General features: G+C 46.2%; 1 protein-coding gene across 1 annotated transcript in view; it reads right to left on the reverse strand.

The window, feature by feature from the left end:
• MEOX1 (mesenchyme homeobox 1) overlaps nucleotides 1–21,916 on the reverse strand; it is a 43,922-nt gene extending 22,006 nt beyond the window's left edge. The window contains exon 1 of the mRNA XM_075580323.1: nucleotides 21,134–21,916. Coding sequence (XP_075436438.1) covers nucleotides 21,134–21,584 — 451 coding nt within the window. The 5' untranslated portion in view covers nucleotides 21,585–21,916. The remainder of the gene's footprint in view (nucleotides 1–21,133) is intronic.
• Nucleotides 21,917–22,424: the final 508 nt, after the last annotated feature.

Consider the following 22,424-nt stretch of genomic DNA (forward strand, 5'->3'; position numbering starts at 1 on the left):
ACCACACTTTAAAGGTGCACTTCACCCCCAACATGTAAAAGTTATCTCCACGGGATATCCTTTAAAGCAGATTACCAGCCTTATTTTATTATTTTTCCCCCCCAGTTGTTTTTTGATTCGGTTTGTTATTTAACAAGGCCCCGAAGCCTGCCGTCAAGTGTTCCCATGGCAACAGCTGCTCCCCATTCCGACTTTCTCTACTTCCGCCAGGGAGAACAGAGCCGTTTTTTTTCCACGCAGACTAGAGCAGGGGGTGGGCCAACTCCGGCCCTCAAGGGCTACCAACAGGTCAGGTTTTCAGGACATCCCTGCTTCAGCACAGGTGGCTCAATCAGCCTTTGCTTCAGCACAGGTGGCTCAATCAGCCCTTGCTTCAGTACAGCACAGATACAGTAGCTCAATCAGTGGCTCAGTCATCGACTGATTGAGCCACCTGTGCTGAAGCAGGGTTATCCTGAAAACCTGAACTCTTGGTAGCCCCTTGAGGACGGGAGTTGTCCCACCCCAGGACTAGAGGATATTATCAGAGCAAAAACTGTTCTTATCTTAATCTCCTCAGATAAAGTCCTTTTGGGTTCTACTGATGTCCCCAAGGGGTTCTTCAAGCTTGTTTCCTGACCCAATGTTACCTGTCATGGACTTGGAGTAAGTTAGAGCATGGGGGGGGGGCACTTATGGTGCTGCGCCCCCTGTCTGCTGTCCCCCTGTGCTCCCCCCACCCTTACCTTAGTGCTGGCGTCAAACGATGCCGTGAGGGTCATTTGACGTCATATCACGTGACCCCCGACGCCACGTTGCCATGGCAAAGGGCGTCAAACAACACCGCGGGTCACGTGACCCCGGGGGCGGTAAGTTAGTTACAGAGGCCTCAAGCGATCCCCCTCCCACCCATTTAATTTAATTTAAATGCCTTTGGGGAAGAGCGCTGGGCCTCTGTAACCGCTGCCCCATTTTATTTCACTGACTTGTTTTGCCTATTGAATGATCCCAAAATATACATGTGTTAAAAGACCTGGTCCACCGTGACAGTTGTGGTATGACGTTTGTCACAGCTGGAGAGGTGCGGACAAGTCAGTTTGGCCCAGGTCGGTTCATGTGCTGGAAAGTGAGAGGTCCAACAAGAGGGACTCTTGGGTCAAGGCCTAGAGCGGCGGGTCTATGGTTGTCCTCCTAAGAGGAACCACCCGGAGGTCCAAACCCTGAGTGCTCGACTGGGCCATGTACAGATGTAGCCAGGATTACTGTTCCTGTGGCCATGGGGAAAAAGGTGGAGGCCGTGGACCCAGACCGTCCGCAGCCACACGGATAGTAGGTCCCGCGACCCGCAAGGATTAACGCTACGGTGAGACAAAGTGGGTTCACTGGGTCATGTAGAGGTGATGAGTCAAAGTGGGTTCACTGGGTCATGTAGAGGTGACGAGCCACAGTGGGTTCACGGGGTCATGTAGAGGTGATGAGCCAAAGTGGGTTCACTGGGTCATGTTGAGGTGATGAGTCAAAGTGGGTTCACTGGGTCATGTAGAGGTGACGAGCCACAGTGGGTTCACTGGGTCATGTAGAGGTGACGAGCCACAGTGGGTTCACTGGGTCATGTAGAGGTGATGAGCCAAAGTGGGTTCACTGGTTCATGTAGAGGTGACGAGCCAAAGTGGGTTCACTGGGTCATGTAGAGGTGATGAGCCAAAGTGGGTTCACTGGGTCATGTAGAGGTGATGAGCCGAAGTTGGTTCACTGGGTCATATAGAGGTGATGAGCCGAAGTGGGTTCACTTGGTCATGTAGAGGTGACGAGCCACAGTGGGTTCACTGGGTCATGTAGAGGTGATGAGCCAAAGTGGGTTCACTATGTCATGAGCCAAAGTGGGTTCACTATTTTGGTGATGAACCAAAGTGGGTTCACTGGGTCATGTGGAGGTGATGAACCAACGTGGGTTCATTGGGTCATGTAGAAGTGATGAACCAAAGTGGGTTCACTGGGTCATGTGGAGGTGATGAACCAACGTGGGTTCATTGGGTCATGTAGAGGTGATGAGCCGAAGTGGGTTCACTGGGTCATGTAGAGGTGATGAGCCAAAGTGGGTTCACTATGTCATGAACCAAAGTGGGTTCACTATTTTGGTGATGAACCAAAGTAGGTTCACTGGGTCATGTGCAGGTGATGAACCAACGTGGGTTCATTGGGTCATGTAGAAGTGATGAGCCAAAGTGGGTTCACAGGTTGGGGGCTACTTGCTGACCATGTCCACCAGGTTGCTATTTATGTTTAATAAATGGCGAAGGCCATTTGCACCCAACCAAGGCGTCCTCGTTTACTTAGATGGGTTATTAAACGGAAGGGGCAATAGTCGAGGGTGCAAGGGAGCCGACACCGTTACACAAGAATATGAGGATGCAGAACGAAAAAATACTCCTGTTCTGCACACACAGTTTCCATTTCCTCAGCAAAACCGCCGTTCCTCCAGAGCGCTTTGTTACATGTTAAACACGCTTCCTTTCATTCCTCTGGAGCATTCAGTGGAAAATCCCAGTTTAGTACACACGCACCAAACAAAAAAGATCTGATCCGTAAATTGAATCTTTCATTTGAATAACCGCCGAGCGAGTTCCCTGAGAGTTAGCGTCGCGGGTGGGGTTGAGAAATTAAATGGTCCCCTGCATTATACGAGGGAAGGGTTTCACACCCCCAGCGGGGCCTGCTGTATCTTTCCGCTAAATGTAAATACGTCGCCTCCAATCAGGTCTGGCAAAATATTTTTTTAGAATAAAAGGCCTAGAAAAAAAAAAAAAAAGTATTTTCAAATCCCTCCCTGAATATTATTTTCAGGAGAAAGAGGAAAACCAGAATGCACTTGAAATAATCAGATTTCTGTTATTATTATTATTATTATTTATTGGGAGGTTAAAATGGAGTTCTCCCCAGAACCCAGTGCATTGTCAACGTTACTATGGTAACCTTACAAGCTGGAGATAATGCAAATCATGATTTTAACACTAAATATAAATACAGCTCAGCCCCCTTATAACGCTGCGCTTGGGATCCAAAGAATCACATCGCGCTATAAGCGGATCGCGTTAGAAATAATGTACCATTTTATGCATTGTACAATAAAGTATTTAAGACGCCAACAACCGTGTTGTAAAGTATTCGTAAATAAAAAAATTGGGAGCCCACGCGTGCACCGCGCTATAAGCGGATTCGCGTTGTAACGGATCGCGCTATAGCGGGGTTGAGCTATTTTATTATTACTGTATTTTTAAAGAGCAAAGTGATAGGGGAGCCCCTGCTGCTGCCTCATTAATAGTAGATATGAACGGTGAACGGTGCTTAGGGTATACAATGAATAGGTAGAAAGGATTTTTAAAGAGCAAAACACACTCAGGAGCAAAATACGAACACGATACGAGTTAAATTCTCATAGGCTTCAATATCATACATTAGTGGGGGAGGGGCGGGTTATAATAAATCAATTTTGTAGTATTAGATAATACTTACTACATTTTTTTCTTTTATTTATCTCAATGCCATTTTTAATACTCGGTATCGCGAGTTCCATCCAGAGCCTGAAATATGGAGTTCGGCTGAGAGAGCCAAACCCAGAAGTCAGACCGGGGATGGTGTTTGCACCCAGCTCAGGTCATTCGGCTTCTAAAGCGCGTACACCCCGGGGGCGGTTTGGCCGCCAAACCGGGCGGGTTTGTCACTTTTTAAAGAAGCCGTTCGGAAGAAGCGGTAATACAGAATATCGTTTCCCCCCCTACCAAAATGGCGCCCCCTCCCACCCCCCGCCCCCCCCCGTTGAATCTGACGCGGATTTCCATGCTTTCGCGTGGATTATTAAGTAGCGAAGATTTCCAAGTCTTCGCCGGGCCGAACTTTCGATATGTTCACCCGTCGCTAAATGAAATGTTCCGTCTTTAAGGGGAAAAAAAACGCAACGCACAACACCAGGTGCGCCTGACCTTCCCTGTCCGCGCTTCTAGTAATCCACTTTTTAGTCCTAAAAAGTCGGTAAAGCTCCCAACACAAACCTTAGATTGTCACTAGCGCCCTCTCCATCCACCTTTAAGACCCGTCTAACCACTCGCCACCTTTTGTGTCTAAAGCCCTCTCCCGCCTTAAACCTCTCTCACTGACTGCCCCGCACCTCGGGAATGCCCTTCCCCTCAGTACCCGACTAGCACCCTCTCTATCCACCTTTAAGACCCACCTTAAGACACACCTGCTTAACGAAGCATATGAGCAGCACTGTGGCTGATACTATACACCTGATACATAAAGCTTGGCCCCCTGCAGACGCACTTACCAGAACTCCCTCCTACTGTCTCTGTACGTCCTTCCTACCAAACAATTAGATTGTAAGCTCTTCGGGGCAGGGACTCCTCTTCCTTAATGTCACTTTTATGTCGGAAGCGCTTCTCCCCTTTATGATATTTGTATTATGTGTTATTTATATGATGGTCACGTGTATTACTGCTGTGACGCGCTATGTACATTAATGGTGCTACTGTATATAAATAAAGACATACACATACATACATACATACATGCATACATACATACACATACATACATTCTGTACATACATATACATACATATATTATACACATACATACATACATACATACATATATTATACACACACATACATATATTATATACATACATACATACATACACATACATATATAGATACATACATACATACATACATACACATATATACATATGTAAATACAACTGTATGCTCATCTGCATGTCTTAGGCAGGTCTGCAACCCCGCCTTTCACCATTATCACCCAGCACACAGCGCTTCCACTGCAGCAAGGGATACTGGGGAATGACATGCAAATGAGCACTCAGTGCCACTTTTTGCTTCAAAAACCATTTTTAACATGGTTCCCTATAGGCTTGAGCTTGCTGCAGAATCCCTTGCTGCAGTGGGAGCGCTGTGTGCTGGGTGATAATGGTGAAAGGCGGGGTTGCATGTCATTTCCCAGAATCCCTTGCTGCAGTGGAAGTGCTGTGTGCTGGGTGATAATGGGGAAAGGCAGGGCTGCATGTCATTTCCCAGAATCCCTTGCTGCAGTGGAAGTGCTGTATGCTGGGTGATAATGGGGAAAGGCGGGGGTTGCAGACCTGCCTAAGACATGCAGATGAGCATACAGTTGTATTCACATTTGCATATTTGCTTTGCTGTGGTGGGTTTTTGTCACTTTTTTTTACTCACCATAACTTAACTCATATATACATACATACATACATAGATTGTAAGCTCTTTGGGACAGGCACTCCTTTACTTATTACCGTTGTTTGGGATGGATGGGCCCTCTGTTGCGATGCGGTACAGCGCTGCACACATGGCTGGCACAATATGAATAAAGCGATACATACATACCTGCCTTCTGGTGAGACAGTTGTTAAAATCCCCTATAAATTCCAGGGGAGACCCCGCAGGCCCATTCCTCTCCTCCCACTCAGTCTCACCTCTGGCCCCTTTGCCAAATCCTTTTTATCTGGCCTCTTGTGATCACATCGCTGTGTAAGCTGTGAAAACAACCATTTATCACACCCCTCTGTTTTACCACCTCTCATGGTCCCCTTCCCAACCCCCCAGGGTTCATTTACACGCAGGACAAACAAACATTTGCTGTTTGGTAGTCCTGTAGGCTGCAGCATTCAATTACAAGCGGCAATGCCTTATATCAGTGTTTTCCCATCTTTCGGGGGTGGGGGGGGGGGGGTTAAGGAACCCTATAATTATATTGTGAAATTCTGCGGAACCCCAAGTCTCTCTGAGATCAGATCTCTCACTCATAGTGCGTCTGAGATCAGATCCCTCTCTAATAGCGCGTCTGAGATCAGATCCCTCTCTAATAGTCCGTCTGAGATCAGATCCCTCTCTAATAGCGCGTCTGAGATCAGATCCCTCTCTAATAGCGCGCCTGAGATCAGATCTCTCCCTAATAGCGAGTCTGAGATCAGATGCATTGTAAGGAACCCCGACCCTCTATAATAGCGAGTCTGAGATCAGATGCATTGTAAGGAAGCCCGACCCTCTCTAATAGCGCGTCTGAGATCAGATGCATGTAAGGAACCCCGCCCCTCTCTAATAGCGCGTCTGAGATCAGATGCATTGTGAGGAACCCCGACCCTCTCTAATAGCGCGTCTGAGATCAGATGCATTGTAAGGAACCCCGACCCTCTCTAATAGCGCGTCTGAGATCAGATGCATTGTAAGGAACCCCGACCCTCTCTAATAGCGCGCCTGAGATCAGATGCATTGTAAGGAACCCCGACCCTCTCTAAGAAGCGCGAAATTGCAAAATTGCTGATATTCGCCCATTTTCGCCTTTTTGGAGTATTCAAATGAATTATTTTTTTTTTTAAACTGACGCCGTTTTATTTCATACTCCTGCGCGCGTGTGAATATTACAAAACGTGACAACGCGCCATTTTCGTGGCGAATCCGAATTTTGCCGAAAAATCCCGCCCGCCGCTAATATTAACCTCTACAGTGCCGGCATTGAGGACTTGCCTTGAATTTGAAAGCAGTTTTTTTTAAACTTTGATCGCTGGAATTTTCGTCCCCGTTTTGCAGCCCAGAGACTGATAACTAGATCCAGCGCTGGCACTTCAATCGCCCACTCCCTTTTTTTTTTAATATAGCCAGGGGCAGGATAACGCACGGTTAACAACACGTCGGCTTCCATTGAACTGAATGCAGGTTGACGCATCTTTAAATGTTCTTTAGATACATAACCCCACCTGGACGCAGACTCTGCACTTCGCTGCCGAGGGGAAAGGAAGGAGATGTGTGCACACCCAGATGCAAGGGAATACTGTAGGTTATCGCCGGGAATAGGTTAAATTGTATTTGCTTGAGAAACAAAGAATCCTGCTGTTGCTGCCCCAGTGTGCACCCTAACCAGGGTCAGAGTTACATAGTTACATAGTTACATAGTTACATAGTAGGAGGATATAGTTATATAGTTACATAATTACATAGTAGATGAGGTTGAAAAAAAGACGTACGTCCATCAAGTTCAACCTATGCTAAATTTAGACGACAGATACTTTATCCTATATCTATACTTATTGATCCACAGGAAGCAAACAAAAACCCCAGTGTCATATCATCCAATGATATCTCATAAGGGGAGAAATTAATTCCTTCCTGACTCCAAGAATTGGCAATCGGATGACTCCCTGGATCAACATCCTTCCCATGTTTACTTATTTGGTATATCCCTGTATACCTTTCCCATCTAAAAAGATGTCCAACCTTTTTTTGAACAAATCTATTGTATCTGCCATCCCAGTCTCCATGGGTAATGAATCCCACACTGTAACTGCCCTTACTGTAAAGAACCCTTTCCTTTGTTGCTGGTGAAATCTCCTTTCCTCCAACCTTAAGGGATGGCCCCGAGTCCTTTGTACTGCCCATGGGATGAATAGTGTCAACGCTTTTATTTCAACCATTCGCAAACATATACATGGGGGTCTATATCAATGTCACCACGAGAAACAATAAAATCGTTTAAAAATCACGCAAGGCGTGCGTTCTATTAGGGAGAACAAACGTTCAAGTAATCTTCTATGTCCCTCTATAATAAGTATTGCGGTAAATCCACAGGAGTGAACTTGAGTGATCTTATGCATTGCTATGTATTATAGCCAGGTATACAGTATATAGCGTTGGATAGTGAAACCATTGTAAAGTGAGCCCCATGTTAATCAGTGGCGGTGAGCGTCGGGTAACGCATTCCGGCGTCGAAAAATGGCCCGTAGGGTGGCGTTGTAAAGCGTTGGATATGCCATGCGTTGTAAAGTGAAACGTTGGATAACGAGGACTTCCCGTACACTGTATTATGATCACTTGAACTAAAGCCGTTGTAGAATTATTGAAATCAAAGTTTCGGCACTGGTTAGGCCGGGGCCCTGGCGCCTTCGCCCCCGCGCGGAGGCGTGCGGAGGCTGTGAGGTAAGCGGGTGTTTTCTCTGGCCGTGGGGGGGGGCGTGCCAAAGGGCGTCACGGAGCTTGGTTCGCCCCCGCATTGAGCGAACCGCTCACGTAACCGGCCTGTCGCAACAAGAAATCAGTTTGAGCTGATTTCCTGCGCAACGCGCGCCCCCTTCACGCTTCCGCCGGCACGCCATATGGACGCGAACACTGCCTTAAAACGGTCTGACCGCTTGGCGTGAGGACGTCTCTGCCCGGTCTGAGGTACCGTGGCCCCAGTCTTAGGGTGTACACAAGTGCGCCAACAGCGGGAGCCTTTCTTTCTCAAGCAAATACAAACTGTCCCTTAGATTGCAAGCTGTGCGCGTCAGGGACTCTTGTTACTTATAATAACCAAAATAAACATGCATGGGTGTGCGTCTTCATTTATACAGCGCCATGCAGGGACACAGCGCGTCGCAGCAGCAACACACGTGACAATATCACAACACAGGGTGGGGAGAAGCGCTTCAGACATAAAAGTAACATTTAGGGAAAGGAGTCCCTGCCCCGAAGAGCTTGCACTCTAAGCGGTAAGTAGGAAGAACGGACAGAGACAGTAGGAGGGCGTGCTGGTAAGTGCGTCTGCAGGGGGCCAAGCTTTATGTATCATGTGTATAGTGTCAGCCACGGATATGCTTTATACATGTTAGCAGACCTGAAAAAACCTTATCGGAGAAGATGAAGAGAAGATGTTTTGCTGATAAGTCCCTTTTGGGGTAAATCCTCAGAAGTCCATCAAGTTCGCGCTAATCACCCAAATAGGCAACGGATAGTAAATATCAATTGTGTCATATTATTTATTTATAATGCTCGGAAAATAATATGTATATAAGGAAACAGCGCCAAATCTATTTCTGGGTTGATACAAAGCAGCTTCACTACGCGATAACACTATTGAGTGTTTTTAGTACGTTTAGGCCTCGTCCAGGGTGGAAACAGGCGCGCTGGCCCTCCGGCGCTCCGGCGCTGCGTCCTGCACGGCCGTGCTTTTCCTGGCCCGGCTAGGTGCGCGCGCGTCTTGGGGGCGCGTCCGCGACGTCACGGAGCTGGTTCACCCTCATTGGGCGAACCGCTCACGTGACGGGCTGTGCGAGCAGCAAAATCAATTTGGCTCGCTCGGCATGCGGCTGGGCGCCGAGCAGGCGCGCCCGCCCGCTCACGCAGGCCACCCTGGACGAGGCCTTACATCTGTACGCCAAGCGGCGGCCATTTTAAAGCAGCGAAACAAATGGGGGGGAAAAAAAAACCAATCATTTAAAACGCCTTTTAATAAATAGGCGCGCAAGAGCACAACTGACATTCAATTTGACACGCGCTAATGTTACACCACAGATGGTTAGGCGTTGCCGTGGGAACACTCTACTGCAGGCTTTTGGGCCTATCTGGGCCTATCTGAATAAAAATGAAAATCCAACCAAAAAAACAGGGGGAAAAAATTAAGAAAAGAAAACCAGAAAAGGTTGGACGCGGCCTTTTAAGGTCACCCTACGGAGCACACGTTTTCAAATAGGTCAGCTTTGAAATGACACCCCAATACATTTTGGAAAACGACGCTACACGGGCAGCAAACGGTTCTACTATGGGGGGGGGGGGGGTTTCTTGTATCCCAGGTTCTGTGAGATCCGAGTGCTTGCTGGATCCGAGAGGGGGATTTCACATTCCCGAGGCCACAGTTAACCCTTTCCCGTGGGGGCTGTAGGAGGCTACAATAAATGCGGGTGTGTGGGTGTCTGACGATTTGTTTGGAGTTTGTGGGAAAAGTGTAGCACGCCAATGTGTTGGTCCTGGAGAAAAGCAAGCTGTGATGCCTTTTAATGGACCAACATAGCTCTCCCTCATCTGTCTCTCTCCCATCTCTATCTCTCCCTCCCCCCCCCTTTTCACTCTCCTGCTTGTATCTCTCTTTCTCTTCACTCTCCCTTCTTCCCTCTCTCTACTTCCGCTTTCCTCTCTCTACTGCTCTCTCTCTTTCTCCCTCTCTTTCACCCTCTCCAACCTATATCCCTCTCCCTCTCTACCTCCCCCTCTCTTCCTCTTTCTTCTTCTCTCTCTTTTTTCTCTCTCATTCTCTCCCTAACTCTCTTTTCTCTTTCTGTCTCTCCTGCCATTCTCTCGCCTGCCTCTCTCCTACCTCCCCTTTGTCACTCCCATCTCTCTCACTCTCTCCTCTTTCTCTCTCTTCAACTCTCTCCTACCTCTTCTCTCTTTCTTCTTCTTCTCTCTATCCCCCTCTCTCCCACATATCTTCTCTCTCTCACCTCTCTTGCTCGCTCTCCCTCCCACCCATCCTCTCTCTTTCTCCTCTCTCTCTCCTATCTCTCTTCTTCTCTCTATCCCCCTCTCTCCCACCAATCCTCTCTCCCCCTCTCCTATCTTTGTCTCTCCCACTCTCTCTGTCCTTACCTCACCCTCTCTCCCCTACATCTCTCCCTCCTCTCTCTCTCTCTCTCTCTCCCTCCTCTCTCTCTCTCTCTCTCTCTCTCTCTCTCTCTCTCTCTCTCTCTCTCTCTCTCTCTCTCTCTCCTCTCCTCTCCCACCTTTTCTCTCTCACTCTCTCTCTCTCACTCTCTCTTTCTCCTTTCTCTCTCCCTCTTCCGCCCTTCCTCTATAAGACCCCTTCGCATTATTGAATTGGTCCCTATATACGTACTCTATATACACACCTATACACATGGAGATAATAATAATAACTTCTTTCGGAGCACCTGTCCTATTTGAGCATTATAATTAAGACTGAAAGGAGCGACACAAATATGGTTTCCATACCAATAAAAAAAACTGAGTATCAATGTAATCAGCTCGCTTACAAACATTGAATCCCGCAGAGATTAAGGTTTGCACCCGTGTGCCTGATAAGGAGTCGGCTGCTATTTCCGTCGGGTCGCTGGAACTCTGGGTAATTATCGTTCCCCGCTGTTGTTTTTCTGTGACGCTGCAGTCATCAGCCAATCAAAACCACTCAAAGGAGAAAATACAAGTAAGATAAGTAACAGGTATTCCTTACCAGGCAGACCAGAAAAACCAAGACTACGCAGCAAGAAAGGAGACAGCACTCAAAGTAACGTCCAAAAGATGTATTGAAGACAGGCACAATCAACCGACGTTTCGGTCCTTACAACAGGACCTTTCTCAAGGGAGTGCTCCTTCACATGTCTTAGACAGGCCTGCAACCCTGCCTTTCACCATTATCCCCCAGCACACAGTGCTTCCACTGCAGCAAGGGATTCTGGGAAATGACATGCAAATGAGCACACAGTGCCACCTTTTGCCTGAAATCCATTTTTACATGGAACCCTTATAATCTAATGCTCGCTGTTCACACAGCTTTTAAGCACAGCAGGGGATTAGCAAAGCAAGTCAAACCACTCACACTGGTAAATAAAGACATACATAAATACTGTGCATACACACACACACACACACACACACACACAGAAACACACAAACACACATACTGTACATACACACACACACACACACACACACACATACATACATACATACATATATAGCGTGTCACAGCAGCAATACACGTGACATAATAATATACTGTAACATATAATGGGAATAAGCGCTACAGACATAAAAGTAACATTAGGTAAAGGAGTCCCTGCTCCGAAGAGCTTACACTCTAATTGGTAAGTAAGGAGAACGTACAGAGACAGTAGGAGGGCGTTCTGGTGAGTGCGTCTGCAGGGGACCACGGTCAGTGTATAGTATCAGCCACGGAGATACCCACGTGCTTCGTAAGGAGGGGGCGTTTAAAGGGGGAGAGAGGGGGAGCTAGTCGGCTATTGAGGGGATTTCAGCATCACAGCTCTTCGTAGATTATAAACAGATCCCTTAGATTGCAAGCTCTGCGGGGGAGAGATCTCCCGTCCTGTCGCCTGATTGTTGTGTTATTGAACAAACACTGTGAGTCACCATATAACATTGCAGCTTCACGCAGATGGTAAATAATGCTAAGTAACATGTAATAATAGCATTTTAATGAGTGTATAGCGCGTCTGAAACCTCGCACGTCTCCTCTTCAACTGCACAATGCACTACGGCAGGGGGGGGGGGCTCAACTCCCGTCCTCAAGCCCCCTCCCTCCCAACAGGTCGGGTTTTCAGGATAGCTCTGCTTCAGCAGAGATGGCTCAATCAGTCCCAGCTTCAGCACAGGTGACTAAATCAGTTCCTGCTTCAACACAGAGGGCTCAATCAGTCCCTGCTTCAGCACAGGGGGCTCAGTCAGTCCCTGCCTCAGCACAGGGGGCCCAATAAGTCCCTGCTTCAGCACAGGTGGCTTAATCAATCCCTGCTTCAGCACAGGTGGCACAGTCAGTCTCTGCATCAGCAAAGGTGGCACAATCCGTCCCTGCTTCCGAACAAGGGGCTCAATCAGTCCCTGCTTCAGCACAGATGGCACAATCAGTCCCTGCTTCAGCAAAGGTGGCACAATCAGCCCCTGCTTCAGCACAGGGGGGCACAATCAGCCCCTGCTTTCAGCACTCAGTCAACTGAGCCTCTAATTGAGCCACCTGTGCTGAAGCTGGGATATTCTGAAAACCTGACCTGTTGGGGGGGGGGGAGGCTTGAGGACTGCCCTATGGATGGGGAAGGACATACTTGCCCACAATCTGCCGATAATACAACGTATCTGCAGCCTGAGGCCTGTATAACAAATAACAGATGTGTCCATCCCTACTGTCTCTGCTGGGGGACCCGGGGAGAGAGCTGCATTATCTCACACTGCTGCCAATCCCTCCCCAGCATGTGCTAAACATCTTAAATGAGGGACTTTGACACAGGAGCAGTTGCATTTGATCTTCCAAACGCAAACAGGACACCCCCCCCCCCCCCAGGGAGCATGTTTTCCTTGCATCTGCATACATCTTTTTATCTTTTACGGCGTCGACGCCTCTCAACCCTTCACGTGGCACCTCCCCAAATAAACTGCGCTAAAGAAGAAAAAAAAGCCAAAGGGTTAAAGATTGCCGGCATTCGGGCTCCCGTCTGTTTACCGGGGCCGATAACCGCGCACGTCTGTTTGACGTCTTTGGGACTTTTCCACCCCCTTTTTTTTAAACCTGTATTTTATATAAAAATGAATAAAAGTAATAATATATATATATTGCACTATATGGCCCTGTGTGCTCATTTGTATGTCATTTCCCAGAATCCCTTGCTGCAGTGGAAGCGCTGTGTGCTGGGTGATAATGGGGAAAGGCGGGGGTTGCATGTCATTTCCCAGAATCCTTTGCTGCAGTGGACGCGCTGTGTGCTGGGTGATAATGGGGAAAGGCGGGGGTTGCATGTCATTTCCCAGAATCCCTTGCTGCAGTGGACGCGCTGTGTGCTGGGTGATAATGGGGAAAGGCGGGGTTGCATGTCATTTCCCAGAATCCCTTGCTGCAGTGGACGCGCTGTGTGCTGGGTGATAATGGGGAAAGGCGGGGTTGCCTAAGACATGCAAATGAGCACACAGTAATATTTCCATTTGTTATATATATATATATAAATAAGCCCGGGACATCAATTTATATGGCTGCTAATAAACCCAACTCAATTAAAGAGGCACTTTAAAAAAAACATTGTTTTAAAATATGCAGCCTTTATTGGCAACGAATTACCTATACTGCCGATCGATCGGTTCTCCCGTGATCGATCGGCAAAGCTCCTGCTTCCCCGGGTTCACTAAACGGCTGCCTTTCTGTTTCAATCCATCCTTCAGTCGGTGTAACTCAGCAGCTACCATGTATGCTTTTTATTACTAAAGGCAACGTTTGTTGTCTGTTGTTGCAGCTTGCAGCTCAAGCTGCTGGGAACGTTGGCAACACATGATCACCAAGCAGGAAAGTGTTGCAAAGATCTCGCACCGCTGGGGGGAGGTGGGCTACAAACCTGCTATGGAAATCAAAGGATGCTCAGTATATTAAAACGCATTAAAAATGCCATTAAGAGTTGATTAATAATAAATGAAAAAAAAATTCTGCACATATTATTTAATACTACAGAACTAATCTATATTAATTACAAAAAAACATGGAGGATATTGCTTGGTTTGCCTCTTGAAATGGAAGTTTCCGTGTGCTGAATGGCAACTTATATTAAAATAAGCCCCCTGCTGATATTAGTTATAGTAGATCTCAAAAGAACATTTATCTGGGAAGATGAAGGTCAGACTGAAATACATTCTGATAATACCCTTTGTAGTCGGCATTAGAAACAGCTCAGTGCTGCCTGGTGGAGTGCAGCAGGAGTCGCTGTGTGTGGACACTGTACTACAGGCTTCGGGCCTGGTGAAATAAAAATGTGGAATAAAAAATCAGCGTAAGGCACACACAAATGGGGTCGGTAATATACGTGGATGTGGTGCTTGTGGAGGGGAGATGTCAAGGCATAGAGACTGCAGATCACTACCCCGCAGGTCAGGCTTTCCGGATATCCCTGCTTCAGCACAGGGAGTCATAATGACTGAGCCACTGATGGAGCCGTCCGCGCTGAAGCAGGGATAGCCTGAAAACCTGACCTGTTGGTGGCCCTTGAGGACTGGAGTTGGCCAGCACTGGAGTAGAACATTATTACTGCAAACAGCAGTCTAGAAACTGACCGCATGACCGATAACGCCCAGTCCCGTGTCCGGTAGAACGTGCCGTGCCTTCAAAATACTGGTAGGTGTTAGGATTCAGTGGGGTGTTGTTTGTCACGCGTCTATATGGGCGAGCGCTTCTCCCGAGAAAGCGAATCGTGCAAAAATGGGCGCTTTTCCCCGGCTAAACAAGTCAAGAAACGGTCAAAGCAGAGTCCTGGGGCGGTGGAAACCTGCCAAGCGTTTCGATGGACGACTCTAAGTCCCGTTCAGAGCCCGAAATCAGGGGTTTTGCTGGAGAGGAGACAATTCTTACCCGATCACTTCCCAATTGTGGCCAAGCGAGGATTCACCGGCGAAACAGCCAATGGGGTTCAGCAAAGTATCCGGCCGCTCCTCCTCCATCTCTTACCCTGCACCCCACAACTGGAACAGTCTGCCGGAGACTCTCACAGCCGCCACCAGGCTAAGTTCTTTCATAACTAAAGCTGTCCCACATTTTAATCTGGTCTGTAACTGTTACATACGCCTATAACATATATTATCTGTAACTGTTACATACGCCTATAATATATATTATCTGTAACTGTTACATACGCCTATAACATATATTATCTGTAACTGTTACATACGCCTATAACATATATTATCTGTAACTGTTACATACGCCTATAATATATATTATCTGTAACTGTTACATACGCCTATAATATATATTATCTGATATATATTATCCTCAGGAATGGATTTTGGCTGAAAAGCCGGGCAAGAGTTCGCGAAGGCATTTCAGAAAGGTCTGCACGCCCATGCCGTCAATGAAATGAGGTGCGTTGCATGGGCTTGGCGCTGTCGTGGGGGCGCGGGCGATTTGGGAAAGGTTTCTAGTTAGTGGAAGGGTTCCTCTGAATTTTAACGGGGCGAAGCGAAGTTTCCATCTGCACAGGCGTTATTTTCCCCATTGTTTTTTGTGTGTCCGTTAAATATTCTAAGGTGACAGCTCGCGCTACGATACAAGGGGCGAGTCTGGAGACGCGGGCAGGGGCAAATGGAACCATTGCAAGTGCCATATCCACCGAAGAGCGTAAACTCGTTAGGGCCTGGGTCATACTCCATAGTGTTCACTTTGAGCCGCTCCGCCGCGGGACACTTCGCATATAAGGTAAAATTAAATTTAAGGGGTTGGAGCGGTTAGGGTAGGGGGTTAAGGATAGGGGTTTTCATGTAAGGGGTCTGGTTTTCAGGGTAGCGGGTTGGAGTAAGGGGTTAAAGTTTGTAGGGTAAGGGGTTAAGGTTTTTTTGGGTAGGGGATTAGAGTAAGGGGTTAAGGTTTTTAGGGTAGGGGATTAGGGTAAAGGGTTCAGTTTTTTTTGGGAAGGGGATTAGAGTAAGGGGTTAAGGTTTTTAGGGTAGGGGATTAGAGTAAGGGGTTAAGGTTTTTAGGGTAGGGGATTAGAGTAAGGGATTAAGGTTTTTTGGGTAGGGGATTAGAGTAAGGGATTAAGTTTTTAGGGTAGGGGATTAGAGTTAGGGGTTAAGGTTTTTAGGGTAGGGGATTAGTGTAAGGGATTAAGGTTTTTTGGGTAGGGGATTAGAGTAAGGGGTTAAGGTTTTTAGGGTAGGGGATTAGAGTAAGGGGTTAAGGTTTTTAGGGTAGGGGATTAGAGTAAGGGGTTAAGGTTTTTAGGGTAGGGAATTAGAGTAAGGGATTAAGGATTTTAGTGTAGGGGATTAGGGTAAAGGGTTCAGGTTTTTAGGGTCAGGGATTAAGGTTCTTAGGGTAGGGGATTAGTGTAAGGGGTTTTAATAATAATAATAACTTTATTAATATGGCGTTTTTCTCCCGATGGGACTCCAAGCTCGTCGCGCTACCCACTTTTAGGGGAAGGGGTTAAGGTTTTTAGAGTAGCACGAGTATGAGGGTGTTTTAAGATAAGGGGATTACTCTGACGGGGGGGGGGACGGGGCCGGCGGCGAGGTGAACGGTGGCTAAAACGACCACGGCCGTGGCAACGCGACCGAAAACCAAGTATCCTAGAGCGCCAAGACGCACTCACCGTCACGTTCTCGGGAGACGACACAACGTGACGGTGACTCCGTGCTGATGAGATGTAGAGCGGCTGTTGTGTTGGCTTTGTGGGTACGGCGCTAACCTCAGGGTTAGGGGTGGCCAGGTGTCCGGTATTGAACCGGACTGTCCTGTATCTGGACACTCTGCCCAGTAAAAAATGAGCGGTGCTGTAATACTGGACGTACGTGTCCGGTGTTACCTCCCTGGACACAGTGACCTGACGCACCTTTCACCATTGAGTCCAGTATTTTTGGAGATGCCACCTGGCCACCCTGAAGGGTATATACCTGTGGCATCCATTCCCGTTGAGGGTAACATCACGCTCTGAACCGATTTACCCCGCCTTGGTGGATCTCGCCCCAAAGAGGGATGTCTGATGCTTCTTCAAGCCTACAGAACACAATAATAGATAAGGATAGGCCTACCGCTCACCTAATACTTAGATACACAAGGTGCATAGGAACATATTGAATCTATATACACGTAGGAGGGGATTGGAGAAAACCCTTCCACCACAAGAAGCCCTCAAAAAATTGCACTCGTGTGTAGTACTCGAATGGAGGATAACATTGATCCTGTTATGTATATATATACAGGTGACTGGATAACGCGTTAGCTGCAGTGCTATTAAAACAATGGGTGAGGTGATAACACACGTTTTATTTAACACGTTATTCTGCGTGTTTGGAGGAATGCAACGGATAATTATATCTGCTACATGTGTATACTGTCACATATGTAGACGCCCGTATTCACGTTTGCAGATAGCATATTTACTACAAACTATGTTCACACGCAATAATTTAAAACACTATATATATATATATAGTGTTTTAAATTATTGCGTGTGAACATAGTTTGTAGTATATATGCTATCTGTAGTATATATGCTATATATATATACACACACACACACACACATTTTATATCACCCACCCACCCAGTCACTTGCTGAGACCCCGCTCACTAACTCACTTACCCGCCCTCACTAACCCGCCCGCTCACAAACTCACCCACCCAATCACTAACTGACTAACTCACCCGCCCAGTCACTAACTCACGCAGTCACTAACTCACCCACCCACAGAGAGAGGGCAATGGGGAGCAGAGATAGGGGGTGAGTGGACAGAGAGGGGGAGCGGGACCATTCAATCCCGGGCAAAGCCGGGTCTCTCAGCTAGTTTTATATATATATATGTAAAGGTATCTGTTCCGTGTTAGCCGAGCTTTAATAATCAAAAATGAATAGAAGATACCATTCTGTGGCTAACAAAATGCTTTTATTTGTGCGAGCTTATATATGTTTATATTTGTGTGTGTATATATATATATATATATATATATATATATATATATATATATATATATATATATATATACATTGGTTGATAGAAATTTTCCCACAAAGAGCTTAACATTGAATTCTGTATATATATATATATATATATATACTATATAATATACACATTTATTCACATTTCAAAATCATTTCAAATCTGTTATTCTAATTGTTTTCTGAAACAAGTTAAAAAAATTTTTTATAAACTGTAAAATTTGACTTAGTTGTCTATGAAAAAAGGTACAGGAACTGTGTCCCACCACGCATGGACAAACATAATATATAATATATATATAATTAGCAGGGCGTCTCATGATATAGTGGAGAAAGGTGCATTGTATACACAGTACATATATCCAGGTTTGGCGGTGGAAAATGAGAAACACGCACACGATTGCAGATTCTCATTAGTGATGCTTTTTAGCAAATTCCTCATCATTGTTTCCTTGACCGCCCCCCCCTCACAGATACCCCCCCCCCTCACAGATACCCCCCCCCCCCCCCCTCACAGATACCATTACCCTTCAGCCTTTAACACCCTCACTGGGGTTAATCCACACACTGCAAAGCAGGGGCCTTTGGTAATCCAAAGGGTTAAAGGTATCGAGTCCTGTAAAAATAAAAAAGTTGAACGGACTCTTACTAATAAAAAAAAGTGACAAAAATGAGTGGGAATCTCCATAATTACGCAATTAATCCCAATTAATAAAGCCATTTTTTTTTCTCCATTCATTTGCCTACCGAGCTGGCACAATGCTGTAGGTATACACAGGTCTGATATAAAGCTGAAATATTGACTGGTCTAGAACGGGGTGACCAAGCCCCCCCACTAACAGGTCCGGTTTTCAGGATATCCCAGCTCCAGCCCAGGGGGGCTCAACCAGTCCCTGCGTCAGCACAGGTGGCTCAATCCCACCTGGCTTCAGCACAGGTGGCTCAATCCCACCTGGCTTCAGCACAGGTTGCTCAATCAGTCCCTGCTTCAGCACAGTTGGTTCATTCAGCCCTTGATTCAGCACAGGCGGTCCAATCAGTCCCTGCATCAGCACAAGGCGCTCAATCAGTCTCGGCTTCCGCACAGGTGGTTCATTCAGCCCTTGCTTCAGCACAGGTGGTTCAATCAGTCCCTGCTTCAGCACAGGTGGCTCAATCAGTCCCTGCATCAGCACAGGACTCTCAATTAGACCCTGCTTCAGCACAGGGGGGCTCAACCAGTCTCTGCTTCAGCACAGGTGGCTCAATCCGGCCCTGCTTCAGCACAGGTGGCTCAATCGGTCCCTGCTTCAGCACAGGCAGTTCAAACCAGCTGTGCTGAAGCTGGGATTTCCTGAAGACCTGACTTGTTGTACCAGCATGTATGCCTATATCATTCTTTTTATATAGTGCCAGCAATATACACAGCGCTTTACACTACAACAGCAGGTAAATACAGTGCAGGCAAAAGTGCACCAGGTCAATGACAAGATAAGGCAGAAGCAGACCCTGCCCCGAAGAGCTTACAATCTAATATTTGTGCAAGCAATATTTTCTATGTTCTGTAGTGCTGCCTCTCATCCAGCTGTACTGCACTTCAGAGCATGTTGGCACCATCAATACCCGATTAAAGGAAATAACAGCACATCTGCACAAGTATATAGCAGCACATCTGCATAAGTATATAGCAGCACATCTGTATAAGTATATAGCAGCACATCTGTATGAGTATATAGCCGCAGATCTGTATGAGTATTTAGCCCATCTGTATGAGTATATAGCAGCACATCTGTATGATTATATAGCAGCACATCTGTATAAGTATATAGCCGCACATCTGTATGAGTATATAGCAGCACATCTGTATAAGTATATAGCAGCACATCTGTATAAGTATATAGCAGCACACCTGTATGAGTATATAGCCGCAGATCTGTATGAGTATTTAGCCGCACATCTGTATAAGTATATAGCTGCACATCTGTAGAAGTATATAGCCGCACCTCTGTATAAGTATATAGCTGCACATCTGTATGAGTATTTAGCTGCACCTCTGTACTAGTATACAGCAGCACATCTGTACAAGTATACAGCAGCACATCTGTATAAGTATATAGCAGCACCTCTGTATAAGTATATAGCTGCACATCTGTACAAGTATACAGCAGAACATCTGTACAAGTATACAGCAGAACATCTGTATAAGTATATAGCAGCACATCTGTATAAGTATATAGCAGCACATCTGTATAAGTATATAGCCACATCTCTGTATAAGTATATAGCAGCACATCTGTATAAGTATATAGCAGCACATCTGTATAAGTATATAGCAGCACATCTGTATAAGTATATAGCCACGCCTCTGTATAAGTATATAGCAGCACATATGTATAAGTATATAGCAGCACATCTGTATAAGTATATAGCAGCACATCTGTACAAGTATATAGCCGCACATCTGTATACGTATATAGCCGCACATATATATAAGTATATAGCAGCACATCTGTACAAGTATATAGCAGCACATCTGTACAAGTATACAGCAGAACATCTGTATAAGTATATAGCTGCACATCTGTATAAGTATATAGCCGCACATCTGCATACGTATATAGCCGAACATCTGTATAAGTATATAGCAGCACATCTGTATAAGTATATAGCTGCACATCTGTATAAGTATATAGCAGCACATCTGTATAAGTATATAGCCGCACATCTGTATAAGTATATAGCAGCACATCTGTATAAGTATATAGCAGCACATCTGTATAAGTATATAGCAGCACATCTGTATAAGTATATAGCCGCACATCTGTATAAGTATATAGCCGCACATCTGTATAAGTATATAGCCGCACCTCTGCATACGTATATAGCCAAACATCCGTATAAGTATATAGCCGCACATCTGTACACGTATATAGGAACACATCTGCAGCTAAATAGTTCAACGGATTAAGTCTCCGTTACAAAACAGGTGCAAGAAACCAAAAAAAAAAAAAACCCCTAACACTACATTTTCCAAAGAGAGAAAAATCCCGTAACTTTTAATGGGACTTTTTTCCCCCCCATTTATTGAACCTTGACTTATTTCTTTGCATCATTATCGACCCCGTTTTGCAGCTCCTTTGACACATAATGCATGCTACAGGTATTTCCTCTTACCTGCCGTGTCCTTTCTCCTCTTTAAAGTCTTTTTTTCCGTGTCCTGAGCAGCCACCCCCGCCGGCCCGTAATCTTCGTCGGCGCACCCCGAACCGTCGACCGGGTTGGGGTCGCTGTTCTCTATCTCCCCCGAGCTCAAGGCCAGGTCGGGGTTGAGCCGCCTCCTGGCTTCGGCGGCCGGGAAGTGCCAGTCGGAGTGGTGGAAGACGTGGCTCTGCTCGGCATACAGCCTCTCCTCGCGGGGGAAGCTGTGAGGCGCCGTGGCCAGGCACGACGCCGAGAAATCGGAGTACGCGGCGAAGTCCGGCTTCTGGTGGAAGGAGAAGGGGACTTGCGGGTACGGGTGGAGCGCCGCGTTGGCGCCCAGCTCCCCGGGAGCGTTCCTCATGCAACCCCAGAGAGGGGCGGCCGAATGGACGCTCCTCATGCAGCTGCTCACGGAAGGATCCATCGGAAAAGACCGCAACGGACAATCGGTCGACACGGGCCAGAGGTCTTCTCCGCAGATCTTCAACCTTCCAGGTTTCTCCTGCAACAGCTCGCCCAACGGTTCTCCTCGTTTTCCTGCCCGGGAACCGAAAACATCGTCAACGTTGGACCATTAATGTCAGCATCTAAGTCGCCCGGAAGATGACACGAGCAGCCAGCCAGTAGCACAGATATCAGGCGGGGAGTTGATGGGCGAGAGGGTTTGCAGTCCCTGGGAGAGAAGAAAAATAAAAAGAGTGTGTAGTGGAAATGGTCACAGAGCCCCCGGCTGAGCCACTGTTTAAATACCGTGCAGGGGGAAGAGACTGACAAGTTTGTGAAATGTGAGAGAAGGAGAGGGAGGGGTTAACGACACACACATTATTGCATCCCTCCAACCAAAGCAAACCAGGACCCACTATTAATCAGCAGTAACTTTATATCCGCACCTAATGGGATTTGCAGATGCAGGCTTTTAAAGAAACATTGTCCACACACACACATATATATATATATATATATATATATATATATATATATATATATATATATATATATATATATATATATATATATATATATATATATATATATATATATATATATATATATATATATATATATATATATATATATATATATATATAATATAGTGCAGAATAAATGAGTTCTTCAGTATTAGGTGATTCCTTTTTTATTGGACTAACAATTTATGTCATAGGACAAGCTTTCGAGAGTTCTCCTCTCTTCCTCAGGTCAAGCAATACTTGATATATATATATTATATATATATATATATATATATATATATATATATATGTGT

This window comes from Ascaphus truei, chromosome 23, assembly GCF_040206685.1.
Source record: "Ascaphus truei isolate aAscTru1 chromosome 23, aAscTru1.hap1, whole genome shotgun sequence".
NCBI lineage: Eukaryota > Metazoa > Chordata > Amphibia > Anura > Ascaphidae > Ascaphus > Ascaphus truei.